General features: G+C 36.5%; 1 protein-coding gene and 1 long non-coding RNA gene across 10 annotated transcripts in view; one reads left to right on the top strand and one right to left on the bottom strand.

The window, feature by feature from the left end:
- Nucleotides 1-27,206, top strand: part of dlgap2b (discs, large (Drosophila) homolog-associated protein 2b) — a 309,310-nt gene that overhangs the window by 119,142 nt on the left and 162,962 nt on the right. For all 9 annotated transcript variants that reach the window (NM_001442641.1, XM_087297888.1, XM_087297887.1 and 6 more), the window contains one exon: nucleotides 15,521-16,680. In NM_001442641.1, the coding sequence (NP_001429570.1) occupies nucleotides 15,521-16,680 (1,160 nt within the window). The remainder of the gene's footprint in view (nucleotides 1-15,520; nucleotides 16,681-27,206) is intronic.
- LOC147832164 (uncharacterized) overlaps nucleotides 1-27,206 on the bottom strand; it is a 117,078-nt gene that overhangs the window by 58,216 nt on the left and 31,656 nt on the right. The gene's annotated exons all lie outside the window — the stretch shown is intronic.

Genomic DNA, 27,206 nt, shown 5'->3' with positions numbered 1-27,206 from the left:
TCAGATGTATCCCTTTGCAAAGGGTCCCTTCGAAGTGGGCCGTTTTGAGCACTTAAATTTGTAATGACTCTTCATTATAGTGCCAATGATTGTTTGCACTCCTAAGTGCCCTTTAGGGTGATATATCCTGTTTGGAACACACTGTAACATTGTCTAAATCATTTGAATCAGTGAATTGTTAATTGTTAACTCGTTTCGTTTGAGTCATTTGTTCAGTGAGTCGTTAACTTGAGATTCATTCTGACTGGATCAGTTGAATTGTTACTTGCAGACTCACTCTGAATAAATTATTTGTTCAGTGAGTCATTTACTAGAGACATGCTCTCTGTTCTATTAGGAAAGGCTCATCCCTATGCCCTAATCCTTATGGACGGTCCCTTTGTAAGGATTATGGAATAGGAATGTGTCCTTACATATTGAACATGCTGTTTGACACCAAACAACATTCCTACTCAAAGGATCATGGCCTGATGTGTCTTAACAGTTGTATCCCTTTGCAAAGGGTCCCTTCAAAGTGGGCCGTTTTGAGCACTGTTTTGACACTTTAATATAGTGAAATATAGTGAGTATAGAAGCCATGATTGTTTTTACTCCTAACTTCACTTAGGGGTGATCCTGTGTGGAACACACTGTAACTCTGTCTGGATCATTTGAATCAGTGAATTGTTAACAACTGTAAACTAGTTTTGACCGAGTCATTTGTTCAGTGAGTCGTTAACTGGAAATTCCCTCAGACTCAATCAGTTAGTTAGTTGAGTTAGAGTTAGATTTAGTTGAATTGTTACTTGCAGACTCAATCTGACCGAATCATTTGTTCAGTGGGAAATCCTTTTGCAGGGTTCCTTTGAAGGGATTATGGCATAGGGAGTTATACAGTATATTGAACACACTATTCGACACCAAACAACTTTCCTGCTCAAATTATCTTTGTCTGAAGTGTCCTATAAGTTGTATTTTTTTCCAAAGGGTCTCTTCGAAGTGGCTTAAAACTAGCACTTCAGTTTGGACAGTTTGACACTTCAATATGGTGGGCATTGTTGATTTCACTCCTAAGTGCCCTTCGGAGGGCGATGTATTCTTTTTGGAACTCACTGTAACTCTGTCTGGATCATTTGAGTCAGCAAATTGTTAACTGCAGACTCATTTTAAAAGAATCATTTGTTCAGTGAGTCATTAACCAGAGATATACTCTCACTGGATCAATTAAATCAGTGAGATTAACTGAAGAATCGAAGAATTCAGTTCAGTCTAATTCAGTAAATTATTCAGTGTGGTTTGTGAAACAGTTTAACATGTTAAGTGAAAATCTCATTCATGAATTAAACCCTGCTATTCCTGACTGGTTAAAGATTTTTCTATTCAACATAACTTTTTAATCTGGGTCATTTAGGCGTAAAATATGCAGTATTATGCTTGGGACGAAAAGTACTTTGCTAAAGTACAGTTACATTAAAATGTGCTAATTGTGACGACCATATTGATGTAAAAAAAAAGATTTGTTACTGTCCACCATTGCATGAGATTAATTTTGTATAAAGGGAATTAACAGGACCAATTTAATCTGCCCAAAATATATGTTTTCAGTTTACCCTGGTGTGTTCCTCATACAAAACTAAAATATGGCTTCAGAAGACTCCAAAACAGACTCCAACAAAACATATTTCTCAGTAAATACTCTAAAACAGCCCTGGATGTGAGGTATAGTGGTTAAAATGGGACTGTTAGCCATAAATGCGCGGGTCTGATCCCCAATCAATGTGATTTCTGAGGCATTGCCAGTGTGCCCTGGAGCAAAGCTCTTAACCTTCAGGTTGGTGGAGAGGAATGTCTCTGTAATGTGTGTGCTGTGAGCTTCATTGGATAAAAGCTTCACTACTTGCAACTAAACTACAGATTTGTTCTCTTCTGTGAGCTGAAGGCAGCTCTAACCAGTGTTTATGCTTGTTGAATTCAGGTTTTCCAAATGTTACATCAGAAATATGTGGACCCGTTTATTTTCTCTTCTAATGATATATATATATATATATATATATATATATATATATATATATATATATATATATATATATATATATATATATATATATATATATATTGTAAAGAACTGAAAGATGATTCCTTTTATGTCAACAGTGGCTTATACTCACAATTAAATATTAGAAAATATAATTTCATTCAAAGAGAGAGAGAGAGAGAGAGAGAGAGAGAGAGAGAGAGAGAGAGAGAGAAAGAGAGAGAGAGAGAGAGAGAAGGAGAGAGATGTTTCCAGCAGAGTTAGTCAGAACAAGAGTCTCAAAGAAGTTTAACACTATTACCATATTCTTGTTGTTGTTGTTGTTGTTTTTGTTTTTGTATTTGCTTTCACGTTCTATCAGTGAGATTTTCATCAATGCTGTTTCATGAACTGTACTCAGGGTTAGTCCTGCAACAAATTATTATTTTGTTAATCTTGCTAATTTTGCTTATTGTGCATGCAAACTCAGTGTTCAGTTTATAGGCATGTACAGATAGCACTTCATGATTTTGCCAAGTACGATGTGATCCTGGATTATTATCTATGTTGATTTTGAAACATCATTTTTGTTCGAAAATGTAATCCATACTTATTCCCGTTGGCGGAGTTGGGACGCAGAGAGGAGATGATGACGACGACGACCGGGTTCGAGTCCGGGGAAGAGCGGTTTTAGAAATCTGTTAAGACAGAAACAGAATCCGAAAAATAAAGTGAACAAGTTCACAACAGGGTGAGGAATGTGGTGGAATCCAAAAATGCGGTCAAAACCAGACAAGAGCTTTTCTTTTTCTGGACGGCTTTTGTAAATTGTTGGTTGGGTTTAGGGAAGTAAGCGGGTGGGCAGGTCAATTCGTAAAATTGGTTGATTTTAGGGAAGGAGGAGGAGGGTGGGTCGGCTAATTGGCCGGTCGCCCAGTTAATCATTCAGTCAGTCAGACAGATGGTCACTCAACAGCGGCCTCCAGTGGGTCTACACAAGAACACTTGCAAGAGACAATTGACATGCGAAAAAACGCACACAGCGTCCTCTTGCGGTTCACGGCGGTCTCCAGAAATGTCCACAGGACTATGTTTTTAGAATGAGCCTGGGTTGGGAATATTAGTTGGAAAACAACCATGTAAAAGTATATAATCCTAAGCGTAAGCGTAAACTTATCATAAATGAAATTAAAAACATGACCCCTTAATACTGATTGGCAGATTGAATTGTTGTTCCAAGATCAACATAGATGTCGATCTAGGAAATTGTACTGCTTGGTAAAATCAGGTTAGGGTGTGAAGAGATTTGACCATCAAATCAACAGTGGTTGACTACCAGAACATGGGATACCAGATCATGAACTGTACATGTTACTGTTTTGTTTTTACAGAGTGGCTACTTAACTAATAGCCTGACATAATTAATACAGTGCTTATGCACTGTTAAAAGCAAATAATTGACTTTACATAAAAAAGTAAGTAAACTTGTTTTTAAAGCAACTAATTTTTTCACTCAGTTTTTTAGTTGACTCATTGCTTTTAAAACCATTACTTGAGCATTGTAAAAAGCTAGTAAACATGATGGTGTTAAAGCTATTAGTAGACTTAAAAAGAAAGTAAACACATTGATTTTAGCGCAATTGGTTGACTTCATTGTTAAAAGTGAATAAACATGTTGCTTTTAGAATAATTAGTTGACTTTATTTTAAAAAGTGAATAAATGTTGATTTTAAAGCGATTAGTTGACTGTTGCAAAAAGCAGGTAAATGTGATGCTTTTAAACTGATTATTTGACTTACTTAAAAAAACAAACATTGCTTTTAGAGTATTTAGTTGACTAAATGAGAAAGTAAACATTGATTTTAGCATGATTAGTTGACTCGAAAAGTGAGTAGACATTGGTTTTAAAGTGACTAGTTGACTTTATTGTAAAAAGTAGGTAAACGTGTGGCTTTTAGAATGATTAGTTGAATTTATTTAACAGTTTCAGTGTGTTTACTCACTTTTTAAGTAAAGTCAACTTGTCGCTTTTAAGGCACCAGTTTTTCTCACTTTTTATAGAAGAGGAACTACTTTCTTTTTACACTGTGAACAGCAATTGAATTGCAATAGATTGTTGCAGTATGCAAAAAAACTTTTTAAAAAGTTACATTTTTTTTCAGTTTTTAGTACATTGTGTTAATTTGTAACAAATGCGCTATTTGTACTGAATGGTCCCTATAATACACCCGGCGCAATAATGCCGAGTTCAGACTGCATGATTTTCAAACTAGTCTTGTCACAGATGTTTTCACACTGCATGACTATCTGGGCTAGCGTTTCGTTGCTGCTTTGTTTACACTGCAAGATGGTTCGGCGACATGGACATTCAAATTGCATGACTTTACTATAGCAGAATCGCCGACAACTTCGTCCAAACTACGCCTCACAGCCAAAAACATGTATATCTTTTGTTATTAATTACATAATGAGAAAGAAGCCTTTAATGAGGTAGAACATGTACATGTTTGCTCACCTGGGTTTAAAGGGAATTAGCCATATCTCCTCAACGTTGATAATAAACTAATTTCTTTCTGTATGAAACGTCAAACAGACACGGTTGGTCCTGAGTCCTGTCAAACCTCCACTAGTTTTCCTTCATTTCGTGGGTCCAAATAAACCGAAAAAGATCGCTTTTAACTTCTCCCTCAGCCTTCCGCTGGCCTGCAGCAGGTATACACACACGTACACACAAGTGAAAGCTGCTCTCTCATTGGCTGTAGGCGATGGCTGATGTTATTTTCAGTCATAACTCAATTCACACGACATTTGAATCGCCGACAGCTCCAGATATTTAGCACGCCAAATATCTCACAGGCATCGGCGACTCATCTGTGATTCTCTCAGATCGCGTCTTTGATCGTTCATACTGTGTGATTGTCACTCACGTGCACGAGCAGCGATTTGCCTGTGATTTCAGGCATTTGTCGGCGATTTCTCAAAACCTGCCGGCGAGCCAAAATCGGGGCTAAAATCACACAGTCTGAACTAGGCATAAGGCGCAAGACGTGTGGTGTGATTTGTTGCAATTTGCAGATCAGCGCAACTGTCATTTTCATGTTTTGCACCACATTGTTTAAATAGCAAATCCATTTGTGCCACTTTGTGCACTCATGGGTTTTCAAGTGGAAAAAAGTAGATGTGTTGCTATTTTAGGGAACTGAAATAAACCTTGCCATTGACCAACTAAAAGCTGATTTAAAGTTCAGCACAGAGTGCATTAGTTATACACCTATGCAGGTCCATATGTAATGCTTCCACATTGCTTAATACACACAGAATGTACAGCAAAACACAAATATCTTTCAAAAACCACCACCTCAAATCCTTCTTCCCCTTAAGGGTCTTTTCTTTAGACAATTTGCATTTGTATAATGTTATCATTATTAGTATTATTATTTATTATATGCATATTCAAATTTGTTTTAATAAAAACAAATTTAGATTTGTCTACCTGTTGGGTTTTGGAGGTGTCTGCATCACTGTATGGGGCATAAGAATATAATGTGTGTTTGAATATAACTCAGTTTTTTGATCACACTTTGTTATTATTGTTCTTTTATTCGCTTGCTGGAAATTCGAACTGAATTTAGAAATAGTTTGGAAACAAATCTTTGCGCTTAACAAGTATAGATGTCTTTAGTGGTGTGCGTATAACAGCATTTCCTTATTCACAAAAATAAGGAGTAAAGTAAAGAGTGAAGGTAAAGTAAGGAGAAAAGTTTAAAGGACACCTATGGTGAAAAATCTACTTTTCAAGCCGTTTGGACAGACATATGTGTAGGTACAGTATAGTGTATAGACCGTCATATTGAGGTGATAAAAACACACGCAGTCCTTTTTTTTTAATTTAACAACATAAAAACGGTGGACCAATTGGAGCGATTTTTCAGAGCGACCGCAACTTGCGGTCTGTTGTCCCCCTGCCCACCAATATTGATTGATAGGTGCATTACCAAACCCTTAGTTTGTTGTTTCACGTCTCCCATATTCAGCGTGTGAGTCAAAGCGATATCACTAAAGGAACATCCTTGATCTAATTTTAGATGTAAGGCTCATTGGGCTCAACACAAGATCAATATTCTACACATTATCACTCTAATATTATTCATGTTTCTGCCGCGCTACAGAGAGTGTCTGGTGTGCTGTGTTGCGGCTTCGAGCAACGCATCTGGTGCCTCAGTCAAAGTTAATTCAGTGTGCGTGGTTATTAGTCTCGGTGTAAAAGCTCGGGACTTGAAACTAGCACACAGTTGGCTGTAAAACTATACAAAGACACAAATGATTGTGTACTCTCTGCTTGGTCTGTGTCCGAGTCGTACATGTACGGCTGAATGCTGAACCTCTCACCCATGTAGCTTGGCTTCTCTATGTCTGCCTTTCTGTTGCTAACACAGAGCGTGGGAGTTCTTGGCTCCGCCCCCTTGTTAAATTGTGCTGGAAGCCGTGACTAATTTTTTATGTGAAGCAACACACCCCTAAAACAGCGAGCTGTGTACACACCCCCAAAATGACAGTCAGACAGTTGCAACTCATCCAGAACACTGCAGCCAGGATTCTGACCAAAAGCAGAATATCAGAGCACATCCCACCTGTTCTCAGGTCTTTATAATGGCTCCCAGTTACATTTAGAATATATTTTAAAGTATTGTTACTTGACTATGAATCACTAAATGGTAGGGATGTAACGGTATTGTAAATACCGTCATACCGCAATATTAATTTTTTTCGATATTACCGTAGTCGCATGACTCGGTAAAACTATAGGTCTTTTGAGAAAATTTGCTCAGGCGAATGAAGCGAACGGGAGGTAGCGAAAACTACAATTCCCATCATCCCTTGCGGTCTGTTGTTGCTACAGATCCAGTAATGCGGAAATGGAGTGTGCTGCTAGAAGCGGGGATCAAAAAGAGCTGTAAAACTCTACGGCCCCGTTTACACTAGTGCGTTTTAGTTTTAATACGGCATTGTAGAATAAATACGATCCGCGTCCACACTCGCGTTTTACCCAGCGTTTCTGAACAGCTCTCCGTTAACACCAAAACGCTGAAAACGCACATCACGTGACCACACAGACACTCTCGGGCAAGCGCTCCAGCATTTTTACCCAGATGAGAGCTCTGCTTGTCGGACTGCTCATCAAGCATCTCCCGCTGGATCTAATCTCACTATATTTGCTAAACGTGATATTTCATTCATGTTGTTGTCTTTATCTAACGACATAGGCCAATTCCCTGACTTTGGTCATTGGAATCTATTAAGTTACTTGTTCACGGGTAACATGTTTTGGTTAAGCGCAAAGATAAGTTAATGATTAATCCAGGTACATTGACTGATCGCTTGCCTTTATTTCCTACAATGTATAAACTTATTGTATGTTATACTTTTATAATTGTCGATTATTAAAACTGATATTCAGCAAAGAGAGGGTGTGTTTCGTATTTTCACTGAAATTGAAAGGAGGCAGTTGTTATCGGCTCCGTTTTGTTATAAATATCCACACAGTGAAGATGACAGTCATGCAGCACGACGCCTCAACATTTCTGCTGTCTGTTAAGTTTTCTAATATTAAAAAGGAAATAGGCAGTTCCTTAAATCATGTTTACATTTTATTGTTGAGAAAGTGAAACAACGTAGCCAAGGTGATGTGAATGAAGTTATAAAGTACACTGTTCCCTTTGAAGATTGACCCGTGTCCTCGGTATGTTTTCCATATCAAACTGAGAAGGGGGATACTGCAGCCTTGATCAAACTTGCGAAGTCTTAACTTACAAGAAGAGGATGCGAGACTGAACTGTGTGTGGGCTACTTAATATTGAGGAAAAGCCCCAATCAGAGAGGCGAACGTTTGCAGCCCCGCCTCCGTTTTCAGATGTCTCCGTCTTTCCCCATCCACACTGAGACGGAGCAGCAGCATTTCAGAATGAAAACGGCCTCTCCAGCGTTTTCGAAACGCTCCGTTTTCGGCGCTCGAGAAATAAGCCATATAAGTCATATCTCTCTTGTCCCAGAAACCTCAGTCCCAAATGAGAGGTTTTTTTCTGTTGCAGGGGACATTGTAAATGCCCAGAGATACCAGCTTTTACCAGATTATATTTATATGATAATTTTCCTTTAAACCCATCTCTATCTAAGTGAGTGAGTGATTAAATGTTGAATGTGATGAGTTTTCAACAATACTAAATTAAAAACTTTATTTTTTTTTACATGGTTTAATATTTTTTTTGTTATTAAAATTGAAGTTCCTGTTTCAAAGCTTACAGATAGATGGCTAATTTGTATGTCATTGACACTTTTGGCACTTTTTTTGGAGTATTTTCATAAGTTTTGTTTTTTCCTGTAAATGATTCAATAAATACCGTACCGTGACATTGATACCGAGGTATTACCGTACCGTGAAATTCTGATACCGTTACATCCCTACTAAATGGCCTATAGGACCTCAATACATTACAGATTTGCTCACTGAATACAAACCTAACAGATCACTCAGATCTTTAGGATCATAGAAATTCCAGGAGTTCAGTCAAAGCAGGGTAAACTGGGTTTCAGCTACTGCGGTTATTTCATTTCTGTTTATGTAAAGCACTTTGAATTGCCACTGTGTATGAAATGTACTATATTAATAAACTTGCTTTGTCCTTAAAACAGCAGAAGTAGATTTGGACAAACCCTTATTGCATTTGCGCCACACACTTTAGACTTTGTGCTTAGATCCTTAAAAAGGTGCCCTTAATATTTACAGATAATATAACATTAATTGAATAAAAAGTAGCTTTTTACAAGGATGTAAAATAAAGATTAATTGCATGGAGACCTTTAATGTAAACTTTCACCTAAAGTTTTGGTTATACAATATGGCATATATTATAGGTAGTTAGTCTTAGCATAGGAGATAAACGCAACTGTGATGTGCAGTAAGAACAGTCTTTCTGCTTCTCTGTGATGCGTGGACAGTTCTACTTAACACTGACAAATGCTTAAGGGTGACAGCTTGAATGCCATCATTTGTGCTAACTTTTACCCCAGCTGCTTGTCTCATTATGGAAACATATTTCTGTAAACACTGACATAGACTGAGCTATAGTAGATTTTATTGTAAAATAGGCCATGCATTTTGTAGATTAAATTAGCATAATTTAAAATTAAAGTCCGTTGCCTGACAAAAGTCTTGTTGTCGATCCCATTTGTAAGAGCAGCAAATAACTTGACTTCTAGTTGATCATTTGAAACAGGCAGAAGGCAAAATTTTCAGATGAATTATCTGTTGAACTTCATCCAAATCATCACAAATACTGTAAAAGACCTATTAAAACCCTCATAGACCTAAAATTCACACAGAAATCTGTCAAGTTTGCTGAAGGAAAAATCATGGTTTGGGCTTACATTCAGTGTGGGGGCATGTAAGAGATCTGCAGAGTGGATTGCAACATGAACAGTCTGAGGTATCAAGACATTTGTGCTGCCCATTACATTACAAAACACAGGAGAGGGCATAGAGCTCCTTCTCATACTTCAGCCTCCACATCAAAGTTCCTGAAAGCAAAGAAGGTTAAGGTGCTCCATGATTGGCCAGCCCAGTCATCAGACAAGAACATTATTAAGCATGTCTGGAGTAAGATGAAGGAGGAGGTATCAGAAATGAATGCAAAGAATCTTGATGAACTCTGGGAGTCCTGCAAGAACACTTTCTTTGCCATTCCAGATGGCTTTATTAATAAATTATTTGAGTCATTGCAGAGATGTATGGTTGCAGTCCTCCAAGCTCATAAGAGTCATACACAATATTGATTCTTTTTCCACTGCACCATGACCTTATATTCTTTACTGTACATTATTTTTGTTAAGTGACAAAACTTTTGTCTATGCAAAGTCAAACCTTACTGTACTAACTAAATAATTAAAAATCAAGGCAAGATCATATTTTATTTTGGTAAATTAAGTGTAATCTAGAGGACTTTGCCTGTCATATAAGCCGGTTCTGATACCAAATGATCAACTAGAAGTGAAGTTATTATTTGCTATTCCTTAAACTTGGATAGGTGACAAGACTTTTTTCAGATAGTGTAGTAGGAAAAACAAAGACTTTGGTAGACAATAGTTGCAAAAGAAAAAAACTCAAACAGGGTTTGTGACAATTGAAGGATGAATAATGATTGTAGAATAAAACAGAGCTGGTCTTCTGATACGGTTGTAAGATGCTATATGTGCAGTGCATTTTACTCTTTGTTTGTTTTTCACTCCAAATTTTGTGTGTTGGTAGCTTGGGCTTTTTTGGACTTGTTCTGTGGGTTGATATTCTCCAGGAAGTTATAATAGGAGGTGGTCTTTATGAGTCTTTAAATAGTTAATTCAAACACTTCATTCATGAATGAAATGAGTCATTGAACTATTCATTCAGCAGTTTCTTTTTAAATAAAAAAACAAGTCACTGTTTTCATGAGTGACTCACTGAAACATTCGATCAACAAGTTGGTTTAACAAAAGTGGCTGGCTCTGTCTGAAAATGCAAACACTAGAAATATATGGAGTTAGTTTTGTTTCTTTATTATTCAATCAAAAGTATTTAGATTTAGGGAAAAATCAAGTACACAGTAATTAAAAAAGAAAAGATTGAAAATTAAAAAAAAACCTATGGTTATGATAATAAAATATTTTGATTTACAAAAAATAAAATATGTACATTACATTACAAAGTACCAAAGTACGGCGACGCGGTGATGCCATGGGTAGCGCGTTCGCCTCACAGCAAGAAGGTTGCTGGTTCGAGCCTCAACCGGGTCAGTTGGCGTTTCTGTGTGGACTTTGCATGTTATTCCGTGTTCACTTGGGTTTCCTCCGGAAAAGTCCAAAAAGACATGCAGTACAGGTAAATTGGGTGGGCTAAAATTGACCGTAGTGTTTGTATATGTGTGTTAATGAGTGGGTATGGGAGTTTCCAAGAGATGAGTTGCAGCTAGAAGGGCATCTGCTGCGTAAAACATATGCTGGATAAGGTGGCGGTTCATTCCGCGGTGGTGACCCCAGATTAATAAAGGGATTAAGCCGAAAAGAAAATTAATGAATGAGCACAAAAGTACGTTGTAATTAAAAAAAAGATTTCAAATGAAAAAAAAAAAAAACAAAACATTTAGTTAAAATAAATGTCATTGATTAAAATATATATATATATATATATTGCCATTTTATGCAGTTACCACCACATTTTTCAATGTGAGCTCATTCACTTGCTTTCTGTTCTGTCATTTATTGTGGATCTAAAATCTTTGTGAGTTGAAAAGTTTTGAACTCTGCAGCTCAGTGGGTGGTATCTTTCCTCCGGGATGAAAAACCTTATTCTATTGGTCAATCTTAAATAATGACATTTGTGAAAATTTTGTAGAATTGGACAATAGTTTTTATTTTGCAATCCAAAATATAAATTTTTATTGACATACGTTATTTAATAAAAGTCCTCATGAACCGGAAGCTGCGATAGTTATTCTTTTTGTATTGCTCAGTTCCTTGAGAAATGGAAAATTAAATGAGCCAACATTGGGCGTGGCTTGTTTTTTCTAATGCAGGCTATGAACGTTTGCAAATTGCATTGCAAACTTGAGCACTCGCAACTACAGCTCTGGAGCTGTAGTTAGAAACATAGTCCCTATCTGTGTTCTATTCCCCCTTATCCCCCCTATGCCCTATTCATTTAGAACATTCTAATATTCAAAGTTGAAATAATTAAAAATGAAAAAGCATTAAGGTCATCTCTTCTAGGTGTAATTTGCGTTCAAACTATTTTTACAGTTCAGTTTTAGCGATCTTCATGTTTACAATTATATAAATTGTGTTAATAATAATAATAATAATAATAATAATATTAATAATAATAATAATAATAATAATGACCATTATGGCGACGCAGTGGCGCAGTAGGTAGTGCTGTCGCCTCACAGCAAGAAGGTCGCTGATTCGAGCCTCGGCTGGGTCAGTTGGCGTTTCTGTGAGGAGTTTGCATGTTCTCCCTGCATTCATGTGGGTTTCCTTCGGGTGCTCCTGTTTCCCCCACAGTCCAAAGACATGCGGTACAGGTGAATTGGGTAGGCTAAATTTTCCGTAGTGTATAAGTATGTGTGGATGTTTCCCAGGGTTGCGGCTGAAAGGGCATCCGCTGCGAAAAATCTGGATAAGTTGGCGGTTCATTGCACTGTGATGACACCGGATTGATAAAAGGACTAAGCCCAAAAGAAAATGAAAGAATGAATAATCATCATCATCATTAATAATAATGATAATAATCATCATCATCATTAATATTAATAATATTATTATAAAAAGATTGTTTTTTTAATTTCTAATAAATAATAAATATTATATTAATTTAATATAATAAATAAATAATAAATATAAAATTTCATTTTAATCAACTTAAATAGCCTCATTATTTGTATTTGTGTATATTTGTGTACATATGTATATGTGTATATATGTAAATAGCCTCATTATTTATTTATTTATATGACTTATATGATATTACAATACGTGTTAGCTTTTATTTATGATTTTATGTTTTAGAATAAAATATGTAATGTTTAACTTCTCAATAATATTAGTAAAGTAAACATTGGCCCTATATGGGCCAATTGCATATATTTTAGTTAAGGGAAGTGAGTGCATGTTTTTACCAAATCTAATATTGGATTTTTTTTTAAATGTGTGTTCGTGTAAAACAATATAATTTGCACAAAGAAACGATGGGGTTCTTCTCTAAAGAAGTTGTTACTCCACCTCGTTTAGAGCATTATTATGGACGTTTTACGTTATAACAAACGTGGTTCAAGCGATGGATCTGCGACAGAGAAACTACGGGATTTGGGAAACACTTGTCACAACACATCGTTCTTTATCTAAATGATGCATCGTACTATGAGAGTACAGCCGAGAGTTATGTAGTTGTTTGGCAAACGCACCCCTGATAGATGGAGCAGCGTGATTAAATATGTTATCGCCGATTACCTCAAACTCACATTATCTGATAAACTAACTGAATACAAACAGGAACTGCATTTTTAGATTTCAACTAAAGATTAAAAGGGCAAACAATTTATTTCCTTAATGACATGCACAGATGAATTGTTTGCCACAAAACTAGCAACGTTAGCTAATAGGGTCATAGGGTTACTTTTGATCTCTTGGGGATTTTAAACTTTTAATTTAAACGTCCATTATTTGCAATCTTTTTTTTTTTTTTTTTTTTAATTGCTATGTATTTAATGCTTCCCTAAATCTAAATATTTTTAATTGAAAATTAAGGAAACAAATTTAACTCCATAGAAATTAAGAGTTCAGATGCAAAAATCTCTAAGTGCCATCTGAACTTTTCTTCTAAAATTAGCATTTTTATCAGGCTCCTATGTCTTGAACTTTACTTTTATGGCAAATAATAGGTTGTTTTCAGTGATTTTAACATGAAATAGCTGAACATAAACATAAGAGGCTGAGAAAAAAATGCTCATTGTAGAAGAAAATTACAGATGGCACTTGTAAAATCTTTTTTTATACAGTGAATTCGGAATTATTTAACTGCTTATTTATATGAAAACATAACAAATAAAGATAACATTGCTGCAGTGGCACCATCAATGGTGCACTTTACATGGATATGGATAATATACATACTAATAAGTGCATTTTTGGTAGCAATATGTACCTTTAAACTTCATGTGAATTAAAAATGTATAGTATTTCTTTTGTTAGCGCACATTGTTAATCCACTTAAAAATGTGTTTGTTTTGGTAATCTTCAAGCCAGTTCTGACCATTTGGTTCTGCTTTTGGAGTGCCAGATTTTTTTTGTTAATGTCACTTTGTTGCTGAAGCCACAACATTCTTAACCATGCCTCTCATGCCGTTAGTTTGTTAAAACCAAACAGTTCTCAAAAAGAAAGTCCCATTCCCCACTCAATATTCCATTACAGATGGAAGTACCTTTAAATCTCAGACTTGAGATTGAAGGTAAAATTGTTTGTAAAGGTATTAATGCAGTGATTGAGCTTATCTTATTTCTGAGTGTACAGTATATATCTAGAAAGTGCATATTAAAATCCAGCCACTATTTTCACTTGTGAAATATGTATTAGTTATAAACAAGTCATTTACATTGAATCAAACGCAATTCAATAAGACATTACCACTTGTGAGGGTTCTGCTTTGGTTTTGTTTTATTTGCAAAAGTAGCTGAGAATTTAATGTACAGTAAGTATATGTTAACATTGAAATACCTCACAGTTGAGCTAAACCTTGTTTTTTGAATAACTTTTTCTTTTAATCACTAAAAGCCATTATTTATGAATAATACAGATAACATAGCCTGTATTTGTATTTTATTTCTTCCCAAATCTTTCCCAAATCTTCTTTATACAAGAAGCTCCTTTTAAATGCTTCATACTGTATGGCAGATCCTGAGCCTGTGGAATAAGAAGCTACTGTAGTTCCAAAAAAAAAAAAAAAGACTTCCTGGGCTTTCCTTTCTTTTGTTTAACATGCACACTTTTGCTTGTCCTTGTATCAATTGCAGTGTTTTTGTTGCACAGAATAAATAAAGACTTAATTTGAAGTGTCTAATCACACTTTAGGAGACAGAAATCCTGCAGATTCTTGTTCCACTTGCTTGAAACTTTACTGAAAAATACTGAAAACAATGTTTCTCTGATTCAAGTGTGTTTAGTTTGGGGTTGGGATTAAACCTTGGTGGACATTGGGTCTCCAGGCACAGGTTTGGAGACCTGTGAGCTATAGTGATGTTTGAATAAGTGCATTTATCGACAGCATTACTCTGATTTTAATATGATTAAGATATAACTCTAATTAAGAGTCTTTCTTGTATCGATTTTTGATTACCTCAACCTGACTACAGTCATAATCTAACTAAATAGAAATCGAATCAAGACATGTGGAGTATTCTTATTTTATTCACTTTATCGAAGTGCAGTACAGACATGTACACACCGCTATTAAACTATTACAGTTTTGTCATACTTTTTGCTACATTTTGTGACAGGACACATACAGAGAAGTTGTCTGGCATTTGATGACGAACAAATAAGAATGGCTTTCTTGTAAGTGAGCACGTTTTTGGTGCTTGAGAATTTGCCGTCATCTCTTTGCATTCAGTTGGAGAGATTACCTGTCGTTGAACTTGTCGCAAATTAAAAACGAAATGCCCAAATCACATTTGGTGCCATGATGAACACAAACTGTTGTTGTGTGAAGACCCAGAGGAAACTAGCATCAACTGGAGACTTAATGACTTTACTCGAACTGTGTACTATAACATGTAAAACGGGATCTAGTTTGAGCCCCTAAAGCATCTCATGTAAAAACCTTAATAATATTGTTTTCTTTTTCAGATTTAGGCAATTAATATGACCGATATCCATGTAATGTTGTCAGTGTCTCTGCTAAGAAAAAAATTTGAGTTCTAATCTCGATGTCCTTCTCTTTATTCCAGACCAGCAGTTTCCCCCCTGGTCGCCATCCCGAGATTTCAATGAGGATAGTAGCCTCGCTCCACCCAGGAACATGAAGGGCTTATCAGGTGGTCGTGCACCGCACCAGATTCCCACACTGCCCCCGTGTGGACTGGCGGAGTGCGAGCATCTCCATGACCTGCACGGCATGCATGTGTCCGATCTGCGCCACACCTACCTGCTCAGCCCCACGGAGACCTGCGTCATGGACTTCCATCACCGTCTCTCACCGCGCAGCTCCATCCATTCCGACTGCATGATCATGTCACCTATGGCGTTACCTTCCACTATCCCTGCCGACCATGTTTCCAGCAGCACCTTTCCCAGAATGCACTACAGTTCGCAGTACTATGACCCAGCTGCCCGGGAAGACTGTGCAGCTATCACCACCTCAGCCACATCTGCAGCTGCCGCCGCTGCTGCTGCCGCCGCAGCCTCTCATCACGGCAGCAGCAAGAGCAACCGCATCCCTGCTAACTTGCTGGACCAGTTCGAAAAGCAGCTTCCCTTTCATCGTGACGGTTTTCACACACTGCAGTATCAGCGCACATCTGCCGCACCAGGTGGGGAGCAACGCAGCGAGAGCCCTGGTCGGATCCGACACCTGGTGCACTCCGTCCAGAAGCTCTTCACCAAGTCCCACTCACTAGAGGGATCATCCAAGATGAATGGCACTAAAGGGGAAAGTGGAAGCGGGGGAAGCCATCACCATCACCACGGCAGTCATCACTCATCCAAACACGGCAGCAAGCGCAGTAAAAGCAAGGAGCGCAGGCATCGATCTGGGACGGGGGGCTGGTGGAGCTCGGATGACAACCTAGACAGCGACAGCACCTACCGAACAGCCAGCGCCTTGAGCCGACATCATCATGAGCATATTGGTCACAGTTTCCCAGAATCCATCCACACTCATTTTGGAGATCACTCACTCAAAACCTCCAAGAGCAACAATGACGTCAAGTGCTCGGGCCGTGAGGGTCTGTCCATGGCACCTGATGGAAAGTTCATGAAGAGGAGTTCCTGGTCAACGCTTACTGTCAGCCAAGCCAAAGAGGCTTACAGAAAGTCCTCTCTCAACCTGGAGAAGCCCATGATGCATCAGGACCTTAAACCATCTTTTCGGTCCTCACACTACCTACAGGTAGGACACATGGCTTTCTTAAGCAGATCCATGTGAGATGTAATATTACGAAATAAAAAATTTTGTTAAGTTAAATTTTTATGAAGGTGACAAGGTGACTCAGTGGTTAGCAGTGTTGCCTCACTGCAAAAAGGTCGCTGGTTCGAGTCCCAGCTGGGCCAGTTGGCATTTCTGTGTAGAGTTTGCATGTTTTCCTGTGTTCACGTAGGTTTCCTCCGGGTGCTCCGGTTTCCCCCATAGTCCAAAGACATGCAACTTTAGCGGATTGAAAGCTTTGAAGCTAAATTGGCTGTAGTGTATTTGTGTAAATTAATGTGTATGGATGTTTCCCAGTACTGGGTTCCAGCAGGAAGGGCATCTGCTCTGTAAAACATATGCTGGATAAGTGGGTTCATTCTGCTGTGGCGACCCATGTTGAATAAAGGGACTAAGCCTAAGTGGCCTAAGACTAAGGACTAAGTACCCTAAGTAGCCTAAAACTAAGAACTAAGTAAACCATTTTAAACTCTCTGACCAAAAAACCAAAGACACATGTTTCTGCAGGCTCAATTTTGCACTGGCTGCTACAGTATATCAGTTCAGTATGTTCCCCATGTTACATACCTGCCCCCTGCTGGTCAAGTTTTTCTTGTGTTAGACCAATTTGTGCTGTGCCGCGCAGTACTGCAGCACTGTGTGTGGTCATGTTCATTCGCTCGTGCATTCTCAGTAGCCACATCTGTAAGTGAACCTGCTATTTCATGTGGGTTGATAACTTTAGGTTTAAGACTTTTACCTGTCTTTATTAGGCAATCTGCCACTGATTTGAATAAGCATTAAATGTACTTAATAGGTCACCAAGCCAGAGAAACTCAAGCTAACACTTTAAAGGAAACAGGAAAAGCAAATTCCAGGCAGATGCCATAAGATGGTAAAGTGTCACTGGAGCAATCAGGGAACAAGCAGAGTGGGTTCAGTTAAGACTTGCACAGGATTGATTTATTTTTTTGCATTACTAAAATTTTGCCATGCTCCTACTCAACATTTGTGCTAGATTTGAACAAATACAAATGTGATCTTTGCTTATAGTCACCTTGTGGGTTCATTTGGCATTTCAAAAAGTCAGATAAAGACAAACAGCTATTCTTTCATGTATTTTATTGAAAGCATATTCAGGTTTAATAACTCAGTGCTTGTAAAAAGCTCACCCACTCTCCTTACGTAGTCCCTGTTTTATCAGGTGTCACCACAGAGGAGTAAACTGCTTTATTGTGATAACTATTTTATGTGGCGAAAGCCCTTCTATCTACAATCCAGCACTGGGAGTACACCTACTTGTGAACCCCCAGTGTTGGGAAACACCAATATACTCTTAGTCACACACACAATTTACTTGATTTAATTAACCTATAGTGCAAACCTTTGGATTGTGGGGGAAACCGGAGCACCTGGAGAAAACCCAAACAAACACAGGGAAAACAAGCAAATGCCACACAAAAATGTCAACTGGACCAACCGGTACAACCGGTACAACTGACAATTTTCCTACTTTTTAGCCAAAACGTCAATTTTCTAGAATAAATACTAAAAGCCTATGACACTAATGAAATTACAATTAAGATATTGGTAAATTGACCAATGTATGACCAGTGAAATGTTATGTTTTCCTTTTGAAATTATGGTAATAGTATTGAGAATTTACAAAGTAACTTTATGTGTAATATCTTTGGCGTCATGACGGTGCAGTGGTTAGCACGATCGCCTTACAGCAAGAAGGTCACTTGTTTGAGTCCCGGTTGGGCCAGTTGGCATTTCTGCATGGAGTTTGCATGTTCTTCCCCCACAGTCCAAAGTCATATGGTATAGGCAGAGGTGGGTAGTAACGAGTTACATTTACTGCGTTACATTTACTTGAGTAAAATTATTGGGTAATAAGTACTTTTTGAGTACATTCAAAAATTTGTACTTTTACTCTTACTTAAGTAAATTATTAGAGAAAAATCATTACTCTTACTTCGCTACATTTGGCAGCGTTCCTCCTTTACTGTAAAATGATAATAAATATGATACATATGACTTGTTAATATTGCAAGGCGCCGCATTGGAGAGGTTGTGTCGCGAGAGGTTGCTATAGAGACATGTCTCTTGCTTTCGGTTAGAGTGGGCGCTCCTGTTGGAATAATGGCTCCGTCCTGAAAAAACACATAGTGGTAAGTGGCAAAATTATCCATATTTTTAGACCTTATTAATGGCAACTATGGGATAGCTAAAGAAACTGCTGTTTAATGGAATAACTGATTAGCCCTACACTGATTAGTCATTTAACCATAAAAATATATAACATTTAAACATTATTTTCTAATATACAATTGCTTTAACAGAAAGATATTATCAACATATTTCTATAGTTTCAATATCTAATTTCTAATAACTGATTTCTTTTATACTTGTCCTGCTGACAGTACATAATATTCGACTAGATATTTTTCAAGATACTAGATATTTCGTCACCTTAGAATTTAAGGTTCTATCTGACATTTTTGTCAAAATTGAGTTATTGACATATTCTTATTAAATGACAACTTATTTACATTATGGGTAGTTTTTTATAAGTTGTTTACATTTTAAGACTTTTTATTTAAAAATAAATGTTACACATATACGGTTTGCTATATTGAATGCAAAAACATTGAAGTTCAATATCTCAAAATCATTCAGAACGCAGATATAACATTATAATTCTAAGGTGATGATTTATCAAGAGACTTTTAAAAGCTTAACCAGGTCAATTGGACAAGTTAGGGAAATGAATGATGCGTTGTTCTGTAGACAATCAAAATAAATATTGCTTAAGGGGGCTAATCATTTTGACCTTAAATCGGTTTTAAAAACATAAAAAAATGTTTTAATTTTAGCTGAAATAAAACAAGATCTCCAGAAAAAATATAGGAAATATTATGAAAATGTATATTTAATATATACATATACATGTACATGTGTATATATATATATATATATATATATATATATATATATATATATATATATATATATATAAAATGAAAAGTAAATAGTAACTATTTAAAAATTACTTGAGTAATTTTTTCATCAGACTCTTACTCGAGTAACTTTTAAGATTGTTACTTTTATTTTTTAGTAACATTTTCCGCAAGTACTTATACTTTTACTTGAGTATAGATTTTGGATACTCCACCCACCTCTGGGTATAGGTGAATTGGGTAAGCTAAATTGATTGTAGTTGTGTGATTGTAGTTGTGTGAGTGACTGTAGTTGTCAAGCTAAATTGAGTGTTAGGTTGCAGCTGGAAAGGCATTCGCTGTGTAAAACATATGCTGTATTAGTTGACGGTTAATTCCACTGAGGCGACCCTTGATTAATAAAGGGACTAAGCTGAAAAGAAAATGAATAAATGAATGTAAGATCTTTTAAAACTAATACCTCAAGGCTTCACATCTACACATTATCTGCTTTATGTAGTTGAGGGAGATAATTCCGCCAATTTAAAGGCAAAGTACGGTAAAACAGAACATATGCAAGATTTGTGAAAACACATTTTAGTAATAATTATTTATTTATTTATTGTTGTAGAATTAGGGAAATGACAATTTAAAGCTTATATAATAAATTAATGAGCACACAAGTAGCAATACGATATGGCTGTATATCGGCACTACTGGAAAGCGTGCATTGGCACAAGGCCGCAGGCAATCAGGAAATCACATAATTATTCTTAAAAAGCTATTTAATAATGATTTGATCAGCTGTAGTCTAAAATTACATTGGATTTTTAAACCTCTAAGGGCTTATTATACGGTCTCTGTCACCATCTTATGGATGGACATTGTCAACCGATTTTGCTCTGCATAATGACAGGCTGATGACTGTCGACATGTTGCCTCTCTGAAATTATAAATATTTAAAATAGGCACCATCCTTATAAATAAACTGCATAGTTGCAATCTAAACGACTATTTCCTCACATAAAAAAAGCCTCAAAAGTATATTATGTTGTCCAACAGCTGAAGTATTTGTCAAACTGACTGTCGAGTGTCCTCTGCTTGTCACTGAATGTGGGCAGAGTAATACACAAGGGTGAAGGGTTAAGAGGCTGGACAAATGCTGTTATTTGCAGTATCAGATTCAAGAAGCAGGCAGAGCTGTTGTATACACACACAAGGCAAGGCAAGGCAATATTATAATTACACGATACATGATGGAAGAATGCAGTAATTTGAACATTAATAATACATGATTTTGGCAAAAATAAATATTTAAGTCAAATGTAAAAAAACGATTGCAGGATAGACCTGTAATTGATTTTTGACAAGTTTGACACTAATGTTGGGTGTCAAGTTAATGTCATCTTGGCATCAGGGTAGTCAGTTGACATCAAATTAATTTGCATTTTTAATGTTTTTTTTTTTTTTTTTGGACATTGGTATTGATGTCGTTTTGACATCAAGATGCCTGCTGATATGTCTTCTTTTACTGTCACTATTCTCAAAATGAACCACTTTCACAGCAGAGCAACAGTTTAATAGAAATTAGTTAGTCAAGGTTTATTGGCAAATTACCCGAATAGCAACACATCTGGTTTAATGGCACACTCATTTGGAAGTACTAAGATTTGTTACTGCCAAACCACTTGCACACAAAACTTTTTGTCTATTTTAAACCCAAGAAATGCTCTCATGATGTTGCCCTTGAGCAAAGGACTTTACCCCAGGTTGCTCCAGAGGGATTGTTCCTGTAATAAGAGTAGACTTTAGATAAGAAATGCATGAGGTCCCTGAAGTGATAAATGTGCTGGTTTTGACAGCAATACCTCTGAGGAAAACCAGTTTAGTCTATTTGCTTTTAGTCAAACAATTGGCCAGAATGAGATTGAATCCAGTCATTGATTATCTATTGTTATTGTTTAAGGCCTGTGGGAGTCTTTGAAGCCTAAGAAGAGCAGATGAATGCAGACTTGATGTAGTGAAAGAGAGTATGTGATTAAAGCAGTGAGGGCATTTTTATATGATATATGGTTTTAAGTATGTTTGATTAAATAAAGGCCATGATGTAGATATTGTTTAGCAGTGCCAGAGAAAATATATTGCTTATTTTCTTACTTGGGTCTAATGTCTTTCGTACATTCAGAAACTGCCAAGACAAACTCATCATAAAACAACTACCGAATGCTGCGTAGTATGCACTGTATACTAAGTTCTAAGGGCTGTGCAATTAATCGAAATTCCGATTTCGATTTTAGCTTCTATCGATTATGAAAAACCATTAATCGAGATAAACGATCATTAACTTTGCAGCGTGAAAGACCGCATGCTTATGTGTGTGTGTGCGGCGCGCACACACAGAAGCATGCGGTCAGCATTCGCACACTGAGACGAGCAGAGCGCAGTCAGCACACACATCTAAAGTCATCTTAATGTGAGCGCTTTAATGGTCAAATAGGTGTCAAAACGCAGTGTTTAGCGATTATTCATATTAGCCCTCATTTGTGTAATAAACATACGAGCTGAGAATCAAAAGACGTGAAAGAGAAACCATTGAAGTAAAAGTGCGCGATGTTCTTGCTGCCACCTGTTTTTATGATTATTAATCAAACAACAAAAGGAAAAAATCCCTCAGTGCTTTTGACTGAAGGACTTTTGTAGCTAAAGTGTTTTTCTTACGGTGAAGATGCTTAAAGCACAGTTTGTTACATATTTTTATTCTATTGTATTTATTTCTCTTTCCTTTGCAGGGTGGAAAATAACTGTATGCAGTTGAAGTCAGAATTATTAGCCCTCCTGAATATTAGCAACCCTTTTCCTCCCCACTTTTTGTTTCATGGAAAGAAGTTTTTTTTCAACTTATTTCTGAACATAATAGTTTTAATCACTCATTTCTAATAACAGATTTCTTTCAGCTTTGCTATGATGACAGCACATAATATTAGACTATTTTCAAAATATAAGCATTCAGATTCAAAGTCCGATTCAATGACTTAATTAGGGTAATTAGGCAAGAAATTGTATAACAGTAGATTCTTAGATTCTAGTTGACTAACCCATTTTTTTTCTGTAACTAAAAAAATCCTAAATAACTGTCTAAAATTAAAGCACTTTGATCCCCAAATAGAGCTATTCCAGTCATCTGGTGAAAATGTACTCAATATCCCAATACGTATCGCAGAAAAAAAAGTATTGCGATGTCAGTTTTTTCCAATATCATCCAGCCCTATTAAGAAGTCTGTATGTCCTAATATGAAAACTGTCACAGTAATGTATGATCAATTTTAGTTAATTTCATACAGTAAAAATGCCTTCATGCTGTCCCAACACTAATTTTTTTCAAACAAGTCAGTTATATCGGTTTAATGTGTTATTCAACTCAATTCCAATAAGTAGTTTGAACAAGCGGTGAAAGGCATGTTTTGAGTTGAGTGTATTATCATTTTTTTTTACACATTGTGCTTTGTTTTATTCCACTTCTGTTGTCCCAACACAAATGAATTAAGTTAATTTAATTCTTTTTACAAATTGAAGTAGATTGAACATAAAACAGTTGTCTTCAAAAACCTCAATAATTTTGTTGTTTCAACTCAATTCAAATAAGTAGTTTAAACAAGCGGCGAAAGCCATGTAGCAGTATAGTTTTTTTTTTATTTTTTTTTACACATTGTGCCGTTTTCTACCATTTCTGATTGTGATTCTGAAGGATACGGGGCACATACAGGTCATGCTGACTGCTCGATAGTGCTACTCAACTACTCAGATCCTGACATCTAAATGACATCTTTCTCTGTGGAGGTTAATTATAACATAAGTACCAGCAGTCTCACTGTACTGAATTTCTGAGCACTACTTTGTACAAATCGTCAGCACACACTGTTCTACAACACTGCCATGTTTGAATGGGAGAAAATGAGGCTTGTCCTGTTGTTGACCTTATTAGAGACTGTCAGAGCTCAAGAAAGACGACTGCCTGGTTGAGTTGTAAGTGACATTAGACTAGATACACACGCTAATGAATCATTCAGGAATAACAGCGAACTTCAAATTCAGTCTCATTGTAAGTCAACTGTGTTTCAGTGCATTTAAAGTGTAAAGTTCACTGCCAGTTTTTTTGGGGACATAACAATGTGACCCTGGACCACAAAACCAAACAACTAATCTGTGTAAATTAAATCCAATGAAAAAAAAGGTAATCTTCAATCAAAGTCTGACTGTTTGCTTCTGCGTTTGGAGTGGTGGTCATTCTCTTTTGATGTCAGTATGACAGCTTCAGCCACAATCGGGCGTTGCTTGGGTCGAAAGGGATAAAGAAGTCTCCTGCAGTTCTATTCCACCCCGCCAAAATAGCCCCACTTTCAAAAGGTGATCCACTCTAATCTTAATAATAGGATTATAAAAGGGTTTTTGAGTTGACAGTCTTTTATTGTGTCTTTAATTGTGAAGTTTTTGACTTGTAACACAAAAAAGGGAAAAAAAAATTGATAAATTAACCCATTTATTATTTACTAGTTGGTTATGAACCATGTCATACCTCTTGAGCCTCTTATCTCCTCCTGATTTGCAGTTTCTGTATGTTTTTTGAAAATGTAATTTTCTGCATGTCTTTAAATATGAAAATATGATTTTTTTTATAGTGTGAGTTGTTAGCCAATGTGATACAAAGCTACAAACATGTTCATTTGGACAGAGTGATTAACTAAGGTGTAGTGTTGTCAAGACACTGAAATGGACCCTCCTTAGTTACTGTTGCTACGCCTGTCAAGCGTTTGTGCCCAGCACGTCTTTTACAATGTGTATGCGCCAGGGTCAGACATTGCCAGGAATATAATTAGTCATTTTTGACAAACAGGTGAGATATCCGAGAAAGCCAGATAATAGGCAACCGATTAGAGAATAATTCAATCAAAATTGAAGCTAGCGTAGCCTAGCCACCTCATACACTGACCGTACAACAGCTTAGTTTATGGACAGCAGGAGAGGTGACATTTAAAAATAATCTAATAATAACTAATTAAACCGTGATTTCTCTATTTTTAGCTAAAAAGCCTGATGGACTGATTGTTGTGCAATGAAATATAGCATTACTCACCGACGAGGAAACACGCATGAACAGTGCTTCTACATCAATTAATGAAAGAACAGCCAGAAAGAGGAAACTGATGGATTTGTGCTGAATAATAGCATCATTCAACCATAACAATGTACAGTAAGTTACCTATTACTGTCAGTATGTTTGTATGAAAAACAGCTGCGGGTAAAGTATATTGATTGCAAATGTTCAGTTTGTGATCACATCTCTGTTTTGTTCTGTTGATTTGTAATGTCAAATATTCGTAGCTTGAAACAGATGGAAATATGAAGTTCAGTAAAGTTAGCAACAGATTCGCAGATTCGTATTTTCCGGATCAATAACTCATGACCTATTCGTTTTTAGTATGACTAACCTTACAATGGCAAAGGCTTAAACAGAGCAGTGCTCATAATATCAAGTGGAAAAAAAGACAGATGTGAAACATAACTTGCTTTGTATTTTGTAGGCAATACAGTTTAGATCTTTTTAGGGTAAGAGGTGTGTGATATTGCCCTCGGTCTATCACTGAATGTGTCTGGAATATCAAAACAAAACCAACTTAACTCCGCTCCTTTAGCACCCCTAACACAGCTTGATCCACGCTGGCATTTCTCCTTTTGGGTTTTAGGTTTTGAAAAGGAAAAAATATTCCACCATCTCGTCCAAACTTTTAGGATACCGGGTGTCAGATTTGCACAATCCATATGCACAGCACCTTGGCTTGTTTCCCTTGCTCAAAATCTGACAGAGCCCCTGCGCATAGCTACGGTTAGCGAAGGGTAAATTTCTAAATTCAATCCCTTGCAAAATATTGATATTCAACAGGCTACTGCTTTGATATCATAACAATTGCATAAAAAAATAGTACAAAAATATCTATATGCTAATCCATATGCTAGGAATATGTTTACTTTAAATTTCTTCAAAGGGAGATTTTTTTTTTCTTCAGTTTTTTTCAAAATAGGCTCATGTGGGCTTTGTAGCACTTTAAATGCATGTAAATGCAAATTCCATATGTGCCTCACAAAACTAGAACATTTCAGGGAATCCCTAATATGGATGAAAGCATCTAGCTATTGCTGTAGTTGAATGAAAATAAGATCTGAATAAACATAAAACGACTTTAACTGATCATTTACACGACTGAGACAATAAATGGTTTATTTGTTCTTCCAGCCATTGACTTTCTTATTTTTATATGAAAGTTAATTCATAATTCAATGCTAACTGACATAGCATGTTACAGTAGAATATAGCTATAAAAAATGCCAGATGCATTAACTATAACAGAAACAGATGTACATGGCTATATCATATCTTGATAAATATGCCTAGATATCTGTATCATATCTAAAAAGCCAGTGCAATTTACGTTTTTCTGACTAATACGAATATATTTACATTAATATGATGCACATTTTATTAATTACATTTATTGTTCCACCAAAACTACACACATTTTACACATACTGTGAAAACAAATATTAAGCTTCATCAGTAGTTAGAACTATTCAGTTTCACTAAACAGTTGTATTATTTCCTCATCAGCTTTAGCTGCTCAAAATAAGGAATGAATGAAGACAGTGCAGTGGCGGGAATGTGACAACAGTGCCACTCCCACATGCTGGAAGAAACAGGTACTGCTGAACAGCAGACTATTTAATTAGCTGACACAAAAATTAAGTGGAATGCGTGTGATGTATGTGGTATTATTAAGTACTTAAACAACAAAATAAATGTTATACAACATATTTTTATTTAAGTGCAACATATCCCATAAGATCAGGGACTTTTGACAATACATCAGGGGCCTAAGCCCCCAAAGCCCCCCTTCTGCTTCATGTGGACTTTAAGTAATAATGTATTCACATTTCTTTAGTAATGTTAGCACAAAAAAATCTCGTCTTTTATCTTGTAGTATACATTTTCCACAAAATGGTGGTTTATTTATACACTGTATGAAAAAAAAAATTGCTGCAGAGCTTTTTTGAGTTGCCTCTACTGAATTTAACTCACATTTCAGCACTTGGCTTAAAAGTTTTTAACTCTCAAAAAAAAAAAAGAAAAAAAAAAGAAAAAGAACAGACAAATGTTGTACAGCAAGTTGCCTTGCACTTATACAATAGACTGTTAAATGGGTCAAAACAACTGAAACCACACAAGACAAGTTTGGTGACCCCTGAGTTAGAGTACTGTATATCTATTTAACCAGTTCTTCTAATAACTCTTGAGTTATAAATCTGTAGACATGTGTAAGTAATCACATTCGGCTTTGTTCCCTTTGTTCATCAGGGGTCGCCACAGCGAAATGAACCTCCAACAAATTCAGCAAATGTTTTACACAGCGGATGCCCTTCCAGCTGCTACCCAGTACCGGGAAACACCCATACACAATTATTTACACACATACATTCAATCCGGAAAGTATTCATAGCACTACCCTTTTTCCAGATTTA

The sequence above is a fragment of the Danio rerio genome, chromosome 20 (assembly GCF_052040795.2).
Source record: "Danio rerio strain M-AB ecotype USA chromosome 20, GRCz13ab, whole genome shotgun sequence".
Taxonomy (NCBI): Eukaryota; Metazoa; Chordata; class Actinopteri; order Cypriniformes; family Danionidae; genus Danio; species Danio rerio.
The sequence above is the reverse complement of the archived record's forward strand: the minus strand, read 5'-3'. Positions and strand labels throughout refer to the sequence as shown.